General features: G+C 44.3%; 1 protein-coding gene and 1 long non-coding RNA gene across 5 annotated transcripts in view; one reads left to right on the top strand and one right to left on the bottom strand.

Annotated features, from left to right (window-relative positions):
* ADAMTS19 (ADAM metallopeptidase with thrombospondin type 1 motif 19) overlaps positions 1-17995 on the bottom strand; it is a 2156963-nt gene that overhangs the window by 228650 nt on the left and 1910318 nt on the right. The window contains exon 17 of the mRNA XM_069625625.1: positions 7821-7978. Within this exon, the coding sequence (XP_069481726.1) occupies positions 7821-7978 (158 nt within the window). The remainder of the gene's footprint in view (positions 1-7820; positions 7979-17995) is intronic.
* LOC138510148 (uncharacterized) overlaps positions 1-17995 on the top strand; it is a 198000-nt gene that overhangs the window by 156431 nt on the left and 23574 nt on the right. For 3 of the 4 annotated variants that reach the window (XR_011280327.1, XR_011280328.1, XR_011280329.1), the window contains 2 exons: positions 6637-6737; positions 7802-9831. This is a non-coding gene — a long non-coding RNA (uncharacterized lncRNA). Of the gene's footprint in view, positions 1-6636; positions 6738-7801; positions 9832-16598; positions 16713-17995 lie in introns of those variants that run through there. The other variant, XR_011280330.1, reaches the window with a different exon arrangement.

Here is a 17995-nt window from a genome sequence, read left to right as displayed (position 1 = left end):
CCACCTTGGCACAACACCTGTACCAGTACAAAGCTGAAATCCGGAAAGCAAAAAAAGCCCACTACAACTCACGAATCCTAAGCTGCAAAAACCCATGCAAAGAACTTCACAAAATTATCTCCGAATTCACCAAACCGGCATGTAACACAACCATCCCGACCGCGTCACAATCACTATGTGACTCACTCTCCCTCCATTTCTACTCCACGGCCATTGAAAGGACAAAATCTCTGACCACCAAACAGGCTCTCTTACAACCACCAGGCAATCCTCAGCCCGTACCAGCCAGCCCCCCTACTACGACCACTACGCAACCAACTTTCGAATCCTTCAGTCCAATATCACCAGAACAATTTCTCAAACTCCTATCCGACCGCAAGCCATCTGGATCACCACTAGACCTTTGCCCAGCCACAACCCTTAAAGAAATCTTTGCCTCCACCTGCGCAGGAGAACACGCAAGATCTATCATAAACGCCTCCCTTTCCTCCGGTATCTTTCCAGATGCATTCAAATTAGTGTACGTCAAACCTCTGATTAAAAAACCCTCACTCGACCCTCTCGAACCAAAAAACTACCGCCCGATCTCTAACACCAGGTTCCTTGCCAAACTCATTGACCGAACAGCCTACTCCCAACTAAACGCCTTTGTTGAAGCCAACAATCTCCTAGACCCCGCCCAATCAGGATTCAGATCTTGCCATGGAACTGAAACCACCCTAACCTCGATCTGGGATGACCTAAAAATGACTGCTGACTCTGCAGGATGCGCCGCACTAATCCTTCTCGACCTATCAGCCGCCTTTGACACGATCAATCACTCAATACTCCTTGACCGCCTCCACTCCCTAGGAATCCGTGGAACCGCCCTTAAATGGATAGCCTCATTCCTCAAAGATAGGCACCAAATAACGACACTCTCCAACTTTACATCACAAGCCCGACCAGTTAACACAGGAGTCCCACAAGGAGCATGTCTATCCGCCCTCCTGTTCAATCTCTACCTGATCACCCTCCCACCAATAATTCGTGCTCACAACATCCTGTGTTACAATTACGCAGATGACACTCAACTAATTCTAAAGTTCCTGAACGCGAAACCCAACTCCCAACCTGACCTGACCTCTTGCCTCCTCAACATCGAGCGCTGGATGACCCAAAGCAACCTCCTGTTAAACCCCTCCAAAACAGAAATCATGGTCTGCGGCAACTCAGATCTTCTTCCGCACCCACTACCCTGGCCACCCGCCATGGGCATCTCACCGACCCCCTCTAACACAGTAAAAAATCTTGGGTGCACCCTGGACTCCGACCTAACACTCTCGCGCCAAGTCAACAATGTCTCTAAGTCCTGCCACTACCACCTCAAAAACCTTAGGCGCATCTTTCCATATCTCTCATTCCCTAACAGAGTCTCCGCGGTCCAATCAATCGTCATATCCCGACTGGACTATGGTAACCCCCTGTACCTCGGAATTCATGCCTACCAACTGAATAAACTACAAAGAACACAAAACGCAGCAGCCAAAGTGCTTCTCGCGCTCGGTCCAAGGGACCACGTATCCCCAGCCCTTAAGACACTGCACTGGCTTCCAGTAGCCCGTAGGGTAGCTTTCAAAACCCTATGCCTCACCCACCGAGCTCTACATAAAACTGGACCCTATTATCTTCAAAAAAAGCTAATACCCTATCACCCTACCCGCACCCTTAGATCAAGCTCAGCCGGCCTCCTAGTAATTCCTAAAACAAACTCAGTCAGGTTAGGCGGAGCATCATTCTCAGCCCTGGCCCCAACCCTGTGGAACTCGCTCCCACCCCACATCTGCCGAACTCAGGACTTAACGGCCTTCCGCAAACTACTGAAAACCTGGCTCTTTCCCTAAAACCAACCAGCCCTAAACCACCATCATCCCAAAAAAAAGAAAATAAATAAATAAAACAAATATATTAAATAAATAAATAAAGTAACCAAACCAGATTGTAACCTACATTGACAAACGGAACTAAAACGAATAAACTAGATCTAAACAGGGAAATGATTAAATAGAAAAAGAATCACTGAATAATGGAAAGAAGAGAGCGTGGAGAGCGGATGAGCATAGAGGGCACGACCGGATGAGTAGAAAGAACGAATGAGTATGGATGAGTATAGATGAGTATGGATGAATGTGAGGATAAATGCTGTTGGCAAATGAGCCTGGAGAATGTGCAGAGCGCAAGATCATACAGAACGAAAGAGCGCTGAGAACAGAGGCACATATAGAGCGGAGAAATGTGGGGAACAACCGAATGGGGGGAGAGACTGAGTGTGGGGAGCGTATGAATGTATGGAACATATGAGTGTGGGGAGTGTATGAGTGTGAGTAAAGGATGAGTGGAAAGCGGATGGGTCTGGAGAGCGTATGGGTCTGGAGAGTGGATGGCTGAGTGTGGGAAATGGCTGAGTGTGGGAAATGGCTGAGTGTGGGAAATGGCTGAGTGTGGGGAATGGCCGAGTGTGGGGAATGGCCGAGTGTGGGGAATGGCTGAGTGTGGGGAATGGCTGAGTGTGGGGAATGGCTGAGTGTGAGAAATGGCTGAGTGTAGGGAATGGCTGAGTATGGAAAATGGCTGAGTGTGGGGAATGACTGAGTGTGAGGAATGGCAGGGTGGGGGGAATGGCTGAGTGTGGGGAATGGCTGCGTGTGGGGAATGGCTGAGTGTGGGGAATGGCTGAGTGTGGGGAATGGCTGAGTGTGGGGAATGGTTGAGTGTGGAGAATGGTTGAGTGTGGGGAATGGCTGAGTGTGGGAATGGTTGAGTGTGAGGAATGGCTGAGTGTGGGGAATGGCTGAGTGTGGGGAATGGCTGAGTGTGGGGAATGGATGAATGTGGGGAATGGCTGAATGTGAGGAATGGCTGAGTGTGGGGAATGGCTGAGTGTGGGGAATGGCTGAGTGTGGGGAATGGCTGAGTGTGAGGAATGGCTGAGTGTAGGGAATAGCCGAGTGTGAGGAATGGCTGAGTGTGGGGAATGGCTGAATGTAGGGAATGGCTGAGTGTGGGGAATGGCTGAGTGTGGGGAATGGCTGAGTGTGGGGAATGGCTGAGTGTGGGGAATGGCTGAGTGTGAGGAATGGCTGAGTGTGGGGAATGGCTGAGTGTGGGGAATGGCTGAGTGTGGGGAATGGCTGAGTGTGGGGAATGACTGAGTGTAGGGAATGGCAGAGTATGGAAAACGGCTGAGTGTGGGGAATGGCTGAGTGTGGGGTATGGCTGAGTGTGGGGAATGGCTGAGTGTGGGGTATGGCTGAGTGTGGGGAATGGCTGAGTGTGGGGAATGGCTGAGTGTGGGGAATGGCTGAGTGTGGGGAACGGCTGAGTGTGGGGAATGGCTGAGTGTGGGGAATGGCTGAGTGTGGGAATGGTTGAGTGTGAGGAATGGCTGAGTGTGGGGAATGGCTGAGTGTGGGGAATGGCTGAGTGTGGGGAATGGCTGAGTGTGGGGAATGGCTGAATGTGGGGAATGGCTGAATGTGAGGAATGGCTGAATGTGGGGAATGGCCGAGTGTGGGGAATGGCCGAGTGTAGGGAATGGCCGAGTGTGAGGAATAGCCGAGTGTGGGGAATGGCCGAGTGTGGGGAATGGCTGAGTGTGGGGAATGGCTGAGTGTGGGGTATGGCTGAGTGTGGGGAATGGCTGAGTGTGGCGAATGGCTGAGTGTAGGGAATGGCTGAGTGTGGGGAATGGCTGAGTGTGGGGAATGGCTGAGTGTGGGGAATGGCTGAGTGTGGGGAATGGCTGAGTGTGGGGAATGGCTGAGTGTAGGGAATGGCAGAGTATGGAAACGGCTGAGCGTGGGGAATGACTGAGTGTGAGGAATGGCCGGGTGTGGGGAATGGCTGAGTGTGGGGAATGGCTGAGTGTGGGGAATGGCTGAGTGTGGGGAATGACTGAATATGAGGAATGACTGAATATGAGGAATGGCTGAGTGTGGGGGAATGGCTGAGTGTGGGGGAATGGCTGAGTGTGGGGAAATGGCTGAGTGTGGGGGAAATGGCTGAGTGTGAGGGAATGGCTGAGTGTGGGGAATGGCTGAGTGTGGGGAATGGCTAAGTGTGGGGGAATGGCTGAGTGTGAGGGAATGGCTGAGTGTGGGGAATGGCTGAGTGTGGGGGAATGGCTGAGTGTGGGGGAATGGCTGAGTGTGGGGGAATGGCTGAGTGTGGGGAATGGCTGAATGTGGGGAATGGCTGAGTGTGGGGAATGACTGAGTGTGAGGAATGGCTGAGTGTGGGGAATGACTGAGTGTGGGGAATGGCTGAGTGTGGGGAATGGCTGAGTGTGGGAAATGGCTGAGTGTGGGGGAATGGCTGAGTGTGGGGGAATGGCTGAGTGTGGGGCACTGGCTGAGTGTGGGGAATGGCTGAGTGTGGGGAATGACTGGGTGTGGGGAATGACTGAGTGTGAGGAATGGCTGAGTGTGGGGAATGACTGAGTGTGGGGAATGGCTGAGTGTGGGGAATGGCTGAGTGTGGGGAATGGCTGAGTGTGGGGAATGGCTGGGTGTGGGGAATGGCTGGGTGTGGGGAATGGCTGAGTGGGGGGAATGGCTGAGTGGGATGAATGGCTGAGTGGGGGGAATGGCTGAGTGGGGGGAATGGCTGAGTGGGGGGAATGGCTGAGTGTGGGGAATGGCTGAGTGTGGGGAATGGCTGAGTGTGAGGAATAGCTGAGTGTGGGGAATAGCTGAGTATGTGGGAATTGGCTGAGTGTGGGGAATGGCGGAATGTAGGAATTGGCTGAGTGTAGGGAATAGCTGAGTGTGAGGAACGTACATAATATGCATTGATATGCAGAAACATTCGAATGAACATATATCATACCACACCTCACGCCTACTCTCCTCTTTACACCATCACTCAAATAGAACACAGGGATACTATGACACCATTCGGTATAACTGTTCTCATATCAACATCTCCCGCTCACTCCCCATCACTCTAAGTAACCACCGCTGGTTTAACACCCCCAGCCAGGCGTTTCTCCTCAGGCCTAACGCAGCCACTCTCGAGCTGGATTAATTCTGCCAGAGCGTACACATTCTCCTGACCTCTCAACCACCACACCTACCGCTAAGAAGCAGCTACCACAATAACCCTGCACCAGCTGCACACATACTCTGTGCGCACACGCACCTTTTTTCTCTCTTCACCCTCTCTACTGACTCGAACCTCGGTTCCCAAGGGCGTTCAACCTACCAGCGCCTTCAGACCATACCAATGGTATATAAGGCGCTATATAAATGCAAAATACAATACAATACAATACAATAGGAGGTTGTGATAACGTGTTATGGGTATAGCGATCTCTCCTTATTGTGCAGTACTGATGTATGCAGTGTTAAAGTGGAGTTTAAAAGGGGAAAACACACATGCCAGTCAACCTACAATGTTGACTATATTATGCCAAAATTGGCATACTGTGTTTGATAATCTAATGTAGGTCGACATGTAGGGCATGATTTACAAAAATGTTGTAACATGGGAAAGTCCCATTGACATTTCTTTTGTACCTCAGACCCTTAGACTCTGCTTCAGGGACCTGTTCAATCGTGCTCGCCAGATGTTTTGGACTACGACTCCATTCAGCTCGAGTCGCCATGGTCAATGGCAAGGGATCATGGGATATGTAGTCCAAAACTTTTGGGGAGCCACAGGTTGCAGATCTTTGCTCTACATTAATGTATTTCTTTTTCGGTACATTTCCACATATAGCCCTGTTTTACAACTTACTTTTACTAAAATCACTCTCTAAATTACAGTCTACCTTACTTTGATTTTTAGAGTGAAACATTTCAATTCATCGTTGAGATATCAGCATTTCTCTTCTATTTTGTTTACTTCTCACTTTAATATGATCAGGAAATGCAGGTTCCCTGTGCTAACAATTATTTTAGACACCCAATTTCTGCCATGTCTCTTCTACATTGAGACCTTTGAGTTCTGCAGATGGCAATAACACGAGCTTCAAACTTGAGCACAAATGGGAAGGGTCAGGCTTACTCATATCCCCTGGACACTTCAGATGTATTTCTTTTTTTAATTTGTTTTACTCTTGCATTGCCCAATAAATACGTGACTGAGTAAAAACATTTCGTATAGATTGTTTTCTTTGCCTCGGATTTGTTGGTAAATCAACGTACTAAAGACAAATCGCTATCGTTGAGTGCATTGCCTCATCATTCCACTCGAATGGTGTACATTTCAAAAAGTCAAACATGGCATGTCTTATCTTTAGTGTATGAGCAGTAACTGTTCAGTAAGTCAATCCAAAGTTACATGACTAGTGGCAACCAATGCCGAAGAGCTAACGAGCACCAAAGTAACCTTCTTTGGTAGCGTCCATTGTGCCAGGTGTTTCTAAAACAGATCTACAAAGGTTGCTAGGAATGACCAGTGCACAGAGTACCCAGAGAAAAAAAAACATGTGTTTGGAATCTTTGGACGAACACAAAATGTGCTAAATCTAAATAACGGCCACAAGCTTGTATTTCTCGAATATATCATCTCTACTTTTTACAGCTTTGCCATTTAGAAAACGGAGGTTGCCTCGATGTTACTAGCTCATAAAGTGCGTTGTGTTTCACTTCTTAGACTTACACTACTGCATGTACGAGAGAAGGAACACTTATATGATGAAAAAAAAGGACTGGGAGAACTATTGACCCCTGAGAAGAAACATCTTGAGATTTCTGGTAATGTTCTTTTGGTCTTGGCTGATTGAGTGCAACCGAGAAGTACCCCAGTGTTTTGCACAGGCAACATTAACAGCACAAACCCTGAACTTGGTCCCAAGCAAGGAAAGGCAAACAAACAAGCAGTAGACACATGATGGTGATGCCTAGGACAAACAAGAAGTGGCAATATCTGCCTAACCCAAAGGTGTGCCAACGTTAGCTCACCACATGTTTTGGACTACAACTCCCATCAGCCTTGGCAGCATAGACAATGTAAGCAGGTCCATGCGAGTTGTAGATCAAAAGATCTAGAGAGAAACTGGTTGCAGATCTGTGGCCTAATCCTTCTCAGAAATGTACCCAGCCATTATACATACACATGGTGTTATACTTCTGTGACAGTGCAGCAACTTGTTTTTTTTAAAAATAATTATGTCCATTCATTGCTAATTTGTTACCATGCACAATGTAAACCATTTAACCAAACGTTGCATTCGGTTTACCTATCTCTGATCTTAGAACACCAAAATCAAGCTCAAGGAAAAGTATTCCCTGGGTCCTAAAATAATGAAGATCCCAGTGTTATCGCAGGATCAAGAAGCTAATGGCGCTCTGCGTTCTGTTTGGAACCACAGGTCTCTTCATTATCTTATAACCCAGGGAATAGTTACCCTTCAAATATGTACACTTCAAGTTAACACTCTTACTGAGTGGCATATTAAAGAATGTGTGTCCTGTTTTGAAAAAGACTGTAGTCAGGTCAACACACGTGTCAACAGAAGGGCTTTCTATACAATAAAGGCACTTTTATACACCTACTTTTGAAGCCTCATCTATATGCTAACTAGCTCAGCTACCTTTTGGAGGGCCAGCGCCATACTCGGGTACTTAACCAAATCCATTAACTTAAATTAAGTCTTGGGTATACCTTACAGTACAGGGAGAAAGCGAAAGTACACAGATTTTAGAACTTCAATGGTTAGCATAGAGTGAGCAGAACTACCCTGAGACTGTTTATAACACAGAAATAAATTGCAGCATCCTAATAAAATAACGTTTCTTATTTCCATTGAATATTTCAGCATATTAAAAAAGTCATACCAGAAGATGAAGTGGTGAAGTTGTTGGACCCCTTGCAGAAATCTTCTCCCATAGACCTCGTCTGACATAATGGACAGTAGTGCCAGCCATACTGAAAGTTCCTGGATGTTCTATTTTCCAATCATTGTTAATGGACTGCTTACCAGCATCCCGCAGGGCTGCATGAAATCATTAAAATATATCAGTGTTTTTGGTATTTGAAAGAATAATTATACATTTTTTGTGCATGTAAGGGGCTTTTAATGGTATTACTTTTGCATTAATTTACATAAGAATGTATTAGGAGTTGTCTGAGATTATGCAACACATGTTTTAGTAAATAGTATAAAAACAATTCTTCATTTCATACCATGTAATAAGACAGACTGTCTCACATTAATAATATATATATATATATATATATATATATATATATATGTGTTCATAGGCAGGCCTATCTGCAACTTTATGAATCCATAGCAAAGAAACCTCTACATTGTCTGGCAGTGAAGGAACCTTTCTCAAAGTTGTATGAAAAAATCAATAAACATCTGTCTATATTGCTAGAAAGAGGTAGTAAACAGCTTAATAATGGCAACTACAACAAGGTAATCCAGAGCGCTAAGACTAGTGGAAGCTAACCCGGTGCACATAAAACTCGGTGCACATACATACAGCTGGTTAGGTTATGCAGATGACCTTCTGCACTTGGATTACGCTCCTAAAGGACGTCAAGTGTTGTTAGATGGTGTGGGAGAGTATGCCAATAAAAACAGTCTCTGCATAAATAGATAGTAGCATTTCTAGGCAAAACAAAGAGTAAAAAGGAAACTTGATGAGAATGAATGTGTAGAGTGTTACAGTTATTCTTGTGGATATTCATTGATAACAAGCTGAGTTGGTCACAGCAATGGACAGCCAACAAGGCTAACTGCATGATAATTGTACATGCCTTGAAAAATTTCATAGGAAAGCAAGGCGTATGCTCAATTAAAACTATTTTACTACTCTACTCCTCTAACATAGTCCCCTGGATGATCTATGGAGTAGAAGTGTGGGGCTTCAAATTTAGATCGAAACTCATTAAACTCGAGGCTAAAATCTTGTGACTATTATTCAGGATGCCTAAGTCATTGTACATTGAATACATCCTACTGGTCTTTGATCTCTTGAAAGAAACCAGAGTAATTGACCACAACATTGTGATGGGATACAAGAAACTGCGACAACTTGAGAATGGTGCAATGATGAGTGAGCACATGAATGCCTTCAGGGGAATAGACAATCAGAAAAATGTGGGCTACTTGGACGGCTGCATGAAATACCTAGTAGTTGGATTTGAAAAAAAGTGTTCCAGTTGAAACTCTCCTTAGCCAGATGATGCTAAAAATGAGAACAAAGTAAAAAGTAAAAAACTGTACCAAGAACATGGTTAAATTAGCATCCAATGTCAATAGTGGCCCTTTTATCTCATATTGGATGGACTGAACTACAAAGCCAAAATACATTGATGCCCACCCAAATAGTACTATCATACATAGCTACTTGTTGTTCAAATGTAACCGCTCTGAGCTTCTTGAAATAGTGGGTGCAAAAATATGTATAGCGTATGATGAGCGTTATTGCCGTTTGTGTGGGGAGATCACTATTGTAATGGACGAACACATCTTGTGTGATTTCAATAGCCTAAATGTTTTGAGAGCTCATTTTATCTGAGCATATTCAAATACGCTTGAGAATGACAATAAGCTTTCATTGTGGGTCCGATTAATGGAAGTTAATGATGCAAATTTAATACATCTTACAATGAAATTTAATGCAGAATGTATGAAGCTTATAGAAGAATTAACTAATGAATAAGGTAAACAATTTTGGTGACTAGGTTTATGTTTCTATCAATGATGAATTGTAATGATAGATGTTTTTGTAACTGTTCTTAACTAACAAATGTTCTACTATGATTGTAAACAGTGTGTTTTGTACAAAGTCAATGTTGGCTATATGTATAATTAATTAAAAATTAAGGCAAGAATTACAGACTCCAGCAATCAATTGGGGTAAATTCATCCAGAATTTGGGCAAGAAAATGGAAGTTGACAATGCAATATACAAACCTGAACTGAACCCTTTTCCATTCTGTGGCATCTGTCTGTAGGCAAATAGCACATAAGGCAAGAATATATTCCACTTTATCCTCAGGTGTTCTACCAGACAACCAATCATGACATTCAGGGTCACTTTTACCAGTACAGGCGCTTTGATACACTTCATGGGTACAGCTCCATGGTAATGTGGGGCATTATCCTCCACTGCCATGTTGTACTGGTTGCCTGAGGTTTTTTGGGGATCCAAAGGACCCACTGTGTCCATGTCAATCCACTTGAAAAACATGACTGGACAAATTCCTAGATTTGTACGCCCATCTAAGGCCAGCACAAGTTGGCAAACAATCTGTCAGCTGTCTTTGTCACTCCTAAGTGACCTGCCAAAGGAATGTTGTGAACAATCTTCTATGCATTGGGAACAGCCAATCTCTGGTTCCAATCTGCCTCAGAATTCTTGGGTTCACTGACCAGGGGATCCTTCTCCCAGTACACATTGAATAACCCAAGAGCCTCTCCCAGAAACGGTTCTTCTGCCTGCTTCTGCAGATCTGAAAGAGTGGAGCCATCCTTCTGCATATTGCACAAAAGTAAGCCTGACGTGAGCCTCTAGCTGAGTACAACCCACTCAGTTCTGGCAGGCCCCTGAGGTCTGAAAAGGCAGTGTCTCCACCTCAGGTTTTGTTTGTACTCTAGTAGGCAACACTGAGATCACTAAATCCAGTGCCACTGCAGTAGGCACATCAGTGGCCACTGAGCCCTCTGCTGCAAAGGTAGGCACCTCAGTGGACTTAGGAGCTTGAATTGGCACTGCCTTTCATTTACTCAAGTAGGCTTTCATTAACGAAGACATGCTCCAAAAATATCAGAGTATTCGTGGGAACAGGGGCCTCCACATCAGACACAGTACCTTTCCCACTCAGTGTCACAAAGGACAATTTGACGACTCTCTGAAAACTAGTGAGAATTTATCTGCTCAGAAGCCCACATTGATATGGCTTGCTAGATGAGCCGAGCACTGACTTTGTTTCTACTCTTACTGACTGGATGACATGTATCATGTCCCCACCCAGATAACAACCTTTGGGTGATAAAGACGTGTGTCCCCCAGTGTTCGGAGTGCCCTCACCCTTCCTTTCTTTGGACAATGATGAACCACGTGGCTAGGATTTCCTATTGTGCTTTCGGGGATTTTCTTGCCAGAAAGCTTAGAACCTTTGTCCTTACCCTTCTTTGGTTTACTGTTATTAGAAGTATTTTCTTCTGGTTTTGATGTATTTTCCTCAGTCTTTCTGTACTCTCATACCTTTGATCTGCCATTGCAAGCTCCCAAGTGTCTGAAATATTATTGTCCACTAGATGCTGGTCTAACTTTCCCTCACAATATTTTAGAACATGCTCACATGCAATCAAATTAAACATTCCCTCAAATGTGTCAACATTTATTTATCAGTGACTTACCCACTTAGATATTTCAAGGACTGCAGTGTAAATCCCACACAAGTTTGACTCCCCATTTTTGTAAGCTCTCTAAAGCTCCTCAGATATTGTTCAGCCATCTTGAAGAGCGTCGGGAGGTTGGTGGCCTTTATTTTTGCATACATGGGCCATCCTTCAGGAGCTAACTAAATGATGACCTCAGTTGCAGTCTTCAGTAGATTCTAGGGCCTCAAACCAGTTAAAGATGTCTTCCTTAACCTCACATGACTCTACTATGGTGCAGTCTTTCCTTGGTTGCCACTGCTTGAGACCCTGCCCATCAGAAGATATACTGGGGGTCTCCTTTTTATCTTTGAGCTCTAGCTTGTGTAGCTCTAACATTACCAGATATCGTGGTTTCTGTTCTGCTGGGGATGTTAAACCCCCCTGCTTATGCTCTGCCCTTGTTTCCTTCCTCTATACCAAAGGGATCTTTCTAGAGTAGCCAACTCCACTACAAAGAGACCACCCTCGACCTGGCTGATACGTGAGACCAAACACAATTCAGGACCTAAGTAAGAATCAGAATCTCTGGGAAATCACACTACCCACCCTCTGGGAAGAATGTCAGCAACATCTGTCATTATACCTAATCCCATCTACTACTATACCCCAGTGGAATGAGCACTTGCATTGAAGTCTCCAAGTCACTATTGGACTCCTGGGCCTCTTATGCCACTGTAGCTTCCTCAAAAGCTTGGAGACTCATACATTTTGCCAGATTACTAATCTTAATGTCATGTCCCAGTCCTCTTCCCTGACAAGGCTCATGAAGGCCACTGGACTTCAAGGTCTACATGGAGCTCGTGCCCATTTCCATTGTACAAAAGTAAAAAAAAGAAAATCTTACAGCGTTTCCGACATGTAATGCATAAGGCTTCATTATGAGTTTGGAGGTGCAGGAATAAAGTGGCAGTAATTCCACCAGTTTTCTGGATGATAACAGAATTACCTCTGTTTTTCCCACACCACCGAACCTCCAAACTATAGCTATCGGTAAAACTCCTGATTTTTAGAGGAAATGTGGCAGATTCACTTCCAGCTTGTAAATCCTTCACTTTACATCAAAAAATCAGCAGATTTAACAAACAATAGTTCGCCCAGGGTAAATTCACCGAAAAATACCCATGGACTTCTATGAGCTCCAAAAATGGAGAATTACCACCACCTGTAATCCCACAGGACCAAGTGATGGCAACGGTAATCGTGTTTGGCGATAATTTGCAGATTTACCACTGAATTACTGCAAATTCGTAATGAATCCCTATTCTTTTATTTCGGCTGACTGAGCTGTAGGCACAGTCTGTATGAAATCAAACCTCTGCCCACCACTGTGACAAACATGACTACTCCTGTGTAGGAGTACAGGGATGAGTAGTGCCAAAAAGGCTACCCAGTCCCACCCTATTACTAAACCAGCAGAGATCTCAATAATAGAGTTAAAGGCACAACTTGACAGGTATAAATCTTCAACTCCTTTTGTAACCGGAGGCCGGGGCATGCTGTACTCTTTAGGAGGGGTGTGACATGATACAGGGTCAACAAAAACAACTTGTTTACTTAGGCAATAAGACTCTCAATCCCTTTATGAATTTACAACCTGCACATGATCATGGCTCTTAAATGTTAATTGTTGTCTATGGGCCTCATTAAAAGGTGACGGCGCCGTTCAACCCGATCCGCCACATTACGAGGTCCCCTTGCGGGACACGTTAAGCACACCTGGGAAAACCAGGCGTGCTTCCCGGGTCCCGTGAGGGGAAGAGGGAGCAAACAACGGGCCATCTCGTTATGGCCCGTTGTTTGCTCCCTCTCCCATTCCCATTTCAGCCCTATCGGGGCTGAAATGGGAATGGGGAAGGACCGTGTCCGGGTCCTTGAGGGAGGAATTACCGGGCCATCCGAACTCGGAATGGTCCGGTAAGTCCTCATTCCGAGGACCCGGACACGGATGCGATTTCTGCGGCAGCCATGCCGCCAATAGCGGCATGGCTACCGGCCGAACTCGTAATGAGGGCCTATGTCTTGTTTTTCCCTCAAGCCCCAGGGTCCATGGCTGCGCATAATAAATCCTTTAAAGTAAAGTAAAGTAGTACAGTGGTACCAAAATAAAATAATGTCCAGTCAAAGTTTTTAAAAAATAGGAACTTTAATTAAACCTATGATTAAAACACTAAGATCTGTCCCTGTAAAGAAAAACCCAGAAAATGAACACTTTGAGAATCAAGAGCACTCTGGATTGTTAGGCAGGGGAGTTCAGGAAAAAGATTTCAGCAGCAACGTCAATGTTCAAGTATATTTCTTTAAAAGGCAAATAAGGGGGGCTTAAAGGTCACTTTGGTCATTTAAGAAGATCTATGGGGAAATGGCCTCTTCAAACCACCTTCTGTTCTTTTTTGGGGTCTCAACATTATTGAGCCAGGCTTTTTGTTGTTGAACCAGGAGTCAGGTGACCTTCTGCAATGGGCTGTTGTTGAGTGGGGGAGCTTCAGTGCCAGGACTGTCAGTGCAGAGCTATTTGACAGATGCGATGGCTGGTGAGTCAAAGACGCTGGGAACAGCAGACAATTTTCTGTCAGGGACACTGGAAGACGTGTCGTGCTTGGGTGCAGAGAAGCAGAGCCTTGCTTTCAGGTGGGAAAGCTCTGCTGGCTCAATAAGGAATGCAGGCATTATAGTGGCAATGGTATAGAGCTACAAGAAGCTGTCAGCTATGCAGCAGTGGTGAGTTTGTGAATGCTACAATACTCAGCAAATATCAAATGCAGAGAGAGCAGAGCTTCAGCGTTGTGCGAAATTCCAAGATGCAGAGGCATTCAAGCATCGAGCTTCTAGTGGACTACAGTGGTTCCTATACTGCTCAGTGTTGAAGGTCCCTAAACCAGCATCACAATGGTTCTGAGATTCAGGGAGATCCCGGGATTGCTTCCTTGGTCATGTGGTTGCTTGGAGACATAGTCCAAGGTCTCAGGGGCAAAGTAGGTACTTATCTGCACTTCCCAGACAAAAGGGCTGTAAAGCACAACTGCAGTGTTCTGCCATCACCCGTAAGAAGGTTCTGTATACCATTGTTTCTGTTTTATAGCCCCTGCCCAAATCAGTGTTACCCCACATGTGTCTTTGCAGTGAGTAGGGAGCAGTGATTGCACCTGCTTGGAACATTTTGCCTACACCTCTATGGTAGGGGACGATTGAACAGGCTGTATTCTCAACAGAGTTCCAGGGAATCCGTTTTCTTTTTTGGAGAGTCCAAAGGTGTTTAAACTAAGAGACATATTTACAGGGGATTGGTCCAGAGCAGGCCTATTATCAGAGATCAAATCAAGGCTGCTCTAACAAATGTCCTTTGCCTTCTGACATCATGCCAAGAGTGTGTTATCTACAAAATGTGGCCGGGGAAAGGACATCTATCTAGCCTCCCCTTTCTTCTGGGCTACTCTATCCCAGACCCCTTCACATTTCTACTTACTTTGTAAGGAATACAGTGATCAGCACATGTGTGTCAGTGTGGCTTTGTTATGTCAGGATGCCTTTGAAACTCGTATTTGCAGCGGACCTCCCAGGAAGGGATCCTGTGCCCTGGGATGATGGTGTTGGCCTTCCTTATGGGTATCAAAAGAGGAGCTTCTTGGGTAATGTAACCCATGCCTGTTGTACATACAGTACATATTAGCTCTCTCATAGCTGCCACACTGCTCACCAAGATCACATTAATATGTTATCCAAATGTTGTGGCTGTGTAACTGTACGACCTCCATTAGCTATCATTTTAGAACCTGGCTTTACATACAATTAAAGTAGCAGTTTAATTTGCCTAGGGTACACAATTTATTTTTTATTTTTTTATTCAGAGGTGCAGATGATTGAAAAGACACCTCAGCCTGTTGGCACTTGTGTACTCCTGCAGCTGGCAGGAACGCATATGTGACCTTTGAACCTGCTCTGATACCACTGCGGTGCTGCTGCCTGGTGTCTCTGCAAAGGAACAGCCATGCACTATCATACTGGCATGGGGCATTATGAATGGGCAAACCACTCTTTCAGAAACAGGATCCCTTGCAACATTTTATTAATCAAAGGAAAAATAAGTGTGGCTATCCCAACCTCACCAGATAGCATTCTGTCCCACTGATCCAAAAAGCACTAAATGACCTAGCCACAACCTATCCGTGCAGAGTATCACAAACACAGCACTTGAGCAGATGCCTAAGTCAGCCTGTCTGAACTTCCTGTCATTTTGCAAATAAAAGGGATATGTAGAAAAATCTCAACATAAAAGCGCTCCATGTTTTGTAACTCACGTTTGCACCTTATTCACATGGAATCTAACCACCTCGGGCTAGACTACCAGAAACAACAGCCTCTATCTTAAATGTATATGGTGCCAATTGCACTACAGTGGCAGTGATTTGGCATTATAGAATTGCTTTAGGTATGGAGTCAGAAGGCTACTTTAAACATGCATTGAAAAATGTATAGTACTTCATATGTATGAAGATGCACTCAATGGAAATAAGGGAAATCCATTAGTTTTGTGCATGGTGGTATCATCAAACATTCACACAACCAAAGCGGCCATAGGGGACTGCAATTAATGTCACCTGGGGTGTGGCAGATATTCAATGTGCACCCTCATGGCTGCCAACTATTGAAGGAGGGGTGTACCTGTGCAAACTGTCAGTGTCGCAGGGGCATCACTGAAAGTATTTGAACAAGTGTGCCATCCACCTAGTCCTTTGAGGCAAGATTCATGTCACTGCTAAGAGAAGGCACATACAGAAACTGCACCCTCTGCAATCATGTAGGAGTGTCTTGAGGCCCTTCACAAGGATGAGGAAGCCTGACTCAGTTCCAATTCGCCAGCACTCACATTCTCGGAGTTCAAACTGACTAGAATTAGATGTTATTGTTGATCCAGTGCACTGCCTCTGTCTCTGAACATTTTCATATTTACACAATAAAAGACATTTGCTGAACTATATATGATCTGATATATCCAGTTAACTTAAGGGGGTGGGGGGGGAGTACATTTGAATATACACTAGCATAAGAACAAAGAAAGAAAAGAAAGGGTGGCCCACACTTGGGGATCTAGTATAAGAATGTGGTGCTGACTCTGTGGGCAGTGACAGTTAAATGAATTATCCTGCTAGAATAATGATAAATCTTTCCCAGAGGTAACACTATCACTGTTGTAAACTTGTTTATGTTTATATAGTACTGATGTCCTGAAGTCAATAAAACACTGACTGGATATGAGGATGCATCAGAGAGAACAAGATTTCAATGAGGGTGAATTCCAGAATGGCTCACCAAGATGCAAACAACATGAGTGAGTTATGTTTTTTTAACTTATAACACTTGTTAAAGTTGATTGAGTTCCGAATTCAATTTGGAGAATGTTACAAATGTGTTTTCCCTCAACTGAGAAGGTTCTACCACCTGCTGATATCAGACTGATCTGGGTGTTTCTGAAAGAGGGGTATCAGAGAACCTCAGTGTTCCTCTAGGGCTCTGGGAAAGAATTCTAGATTTCAGATAAGCTGCAGTCTTTTAGAGGATACATTTAAAGGGGATTTGAACGTGTACTAATTTACAGTGTACTGTCATTATTTGGAAGAAAGGTGGACAATTGATTATATTTAGCGCAATGTGATTTTGTAGAACGTGTCTAATTTTCGTTTGAGTACAGCCCACATACAGAGGATTGCCATAATCATTTCTGGCCCAAGTAATAGCTCTGGCAACTTAGCTCAAGTGCATTTTAGAGAGATGGGGCAGATTTTTAATATAAGGCAGACATAATATGTGATGATGCTTGTTATATAGGCAACCTATACGAACATGTCTAGAACAGGATCAAACAAGAAAACCACAGCATTTACCTTTGGGAAAATAGGAACGCTAGTATGGATTATTGTATAAATCAGAGGGTCTTCATTATAAATATTTTAGGTTGAGTTTGTGCTGTTAGCAAGTTCTATTTTACAGATATTAAGGTGTTACCCAGTTTTCATAAATGCTATCATTAGAATGTTTGTAATATTACTGGGTGTACTCCCATAATTAAAATCACATATAACCGGGTGTGTCCCCAGTGATATTTTCGGAGAAAGAAAATCTTGATGGAAAAATAAAGATTAAACAAAAAAAACGATTTTGTTGAATACAGAGGTTGAAAACGTGGATTTAAGGTATGAATGTCGAATTGCAGGTCTGAATGTCAAATTACAGGTGTATGTGATATGCCACCCTCAGAATCTATGAAATTACCAACAAAGGATACAGGTGTAACATAAACGGATAAAGTATCCTGATGAGGTTTTCTAACTTCAATGTCGAATCCTCAGGGTGAAAACCTTTCCATTGATTCCACCCACTGTCCGATATGAAATACAGCCAGAGCGAGGAATCAATTGAAAGGGTGAAGTAAGAACACAAGCTCCAATCTGTATGATAGAAATATTCAGGTAAGAATTCAACCCAATGAATCAGACATAGGTATCTCACTAGTTAATTACCCTCTAACCTGAATAATGTAGTTATATGATGTTCCAAGGTCCAAAAGAAATCCAAGGCGAAAGTCAGCAAATAGAAGACAACAACAAGGTAAAG

Source organism: Ambystoma mexicanum, chromosome 6p, assembly GCF_040938575.1.
Source record: "Ambystoma mexicanum isolate Mex_15411 chromosome 6p, UKY_AmexF1_1, whole genome shotgun sequence".
In the NCBI taxonomy this organism is placed as follows: Eukaryota; Metazoa; Chordata; class Amphibia; order Caudata; family Ambystomatidae; genus Ambystoma; species Ambystoma mexicanum.
Note: the sequence above shows the minus strand (reverse complement) of the source record. Positions and strands in the feature narration are given on the sequence as shown.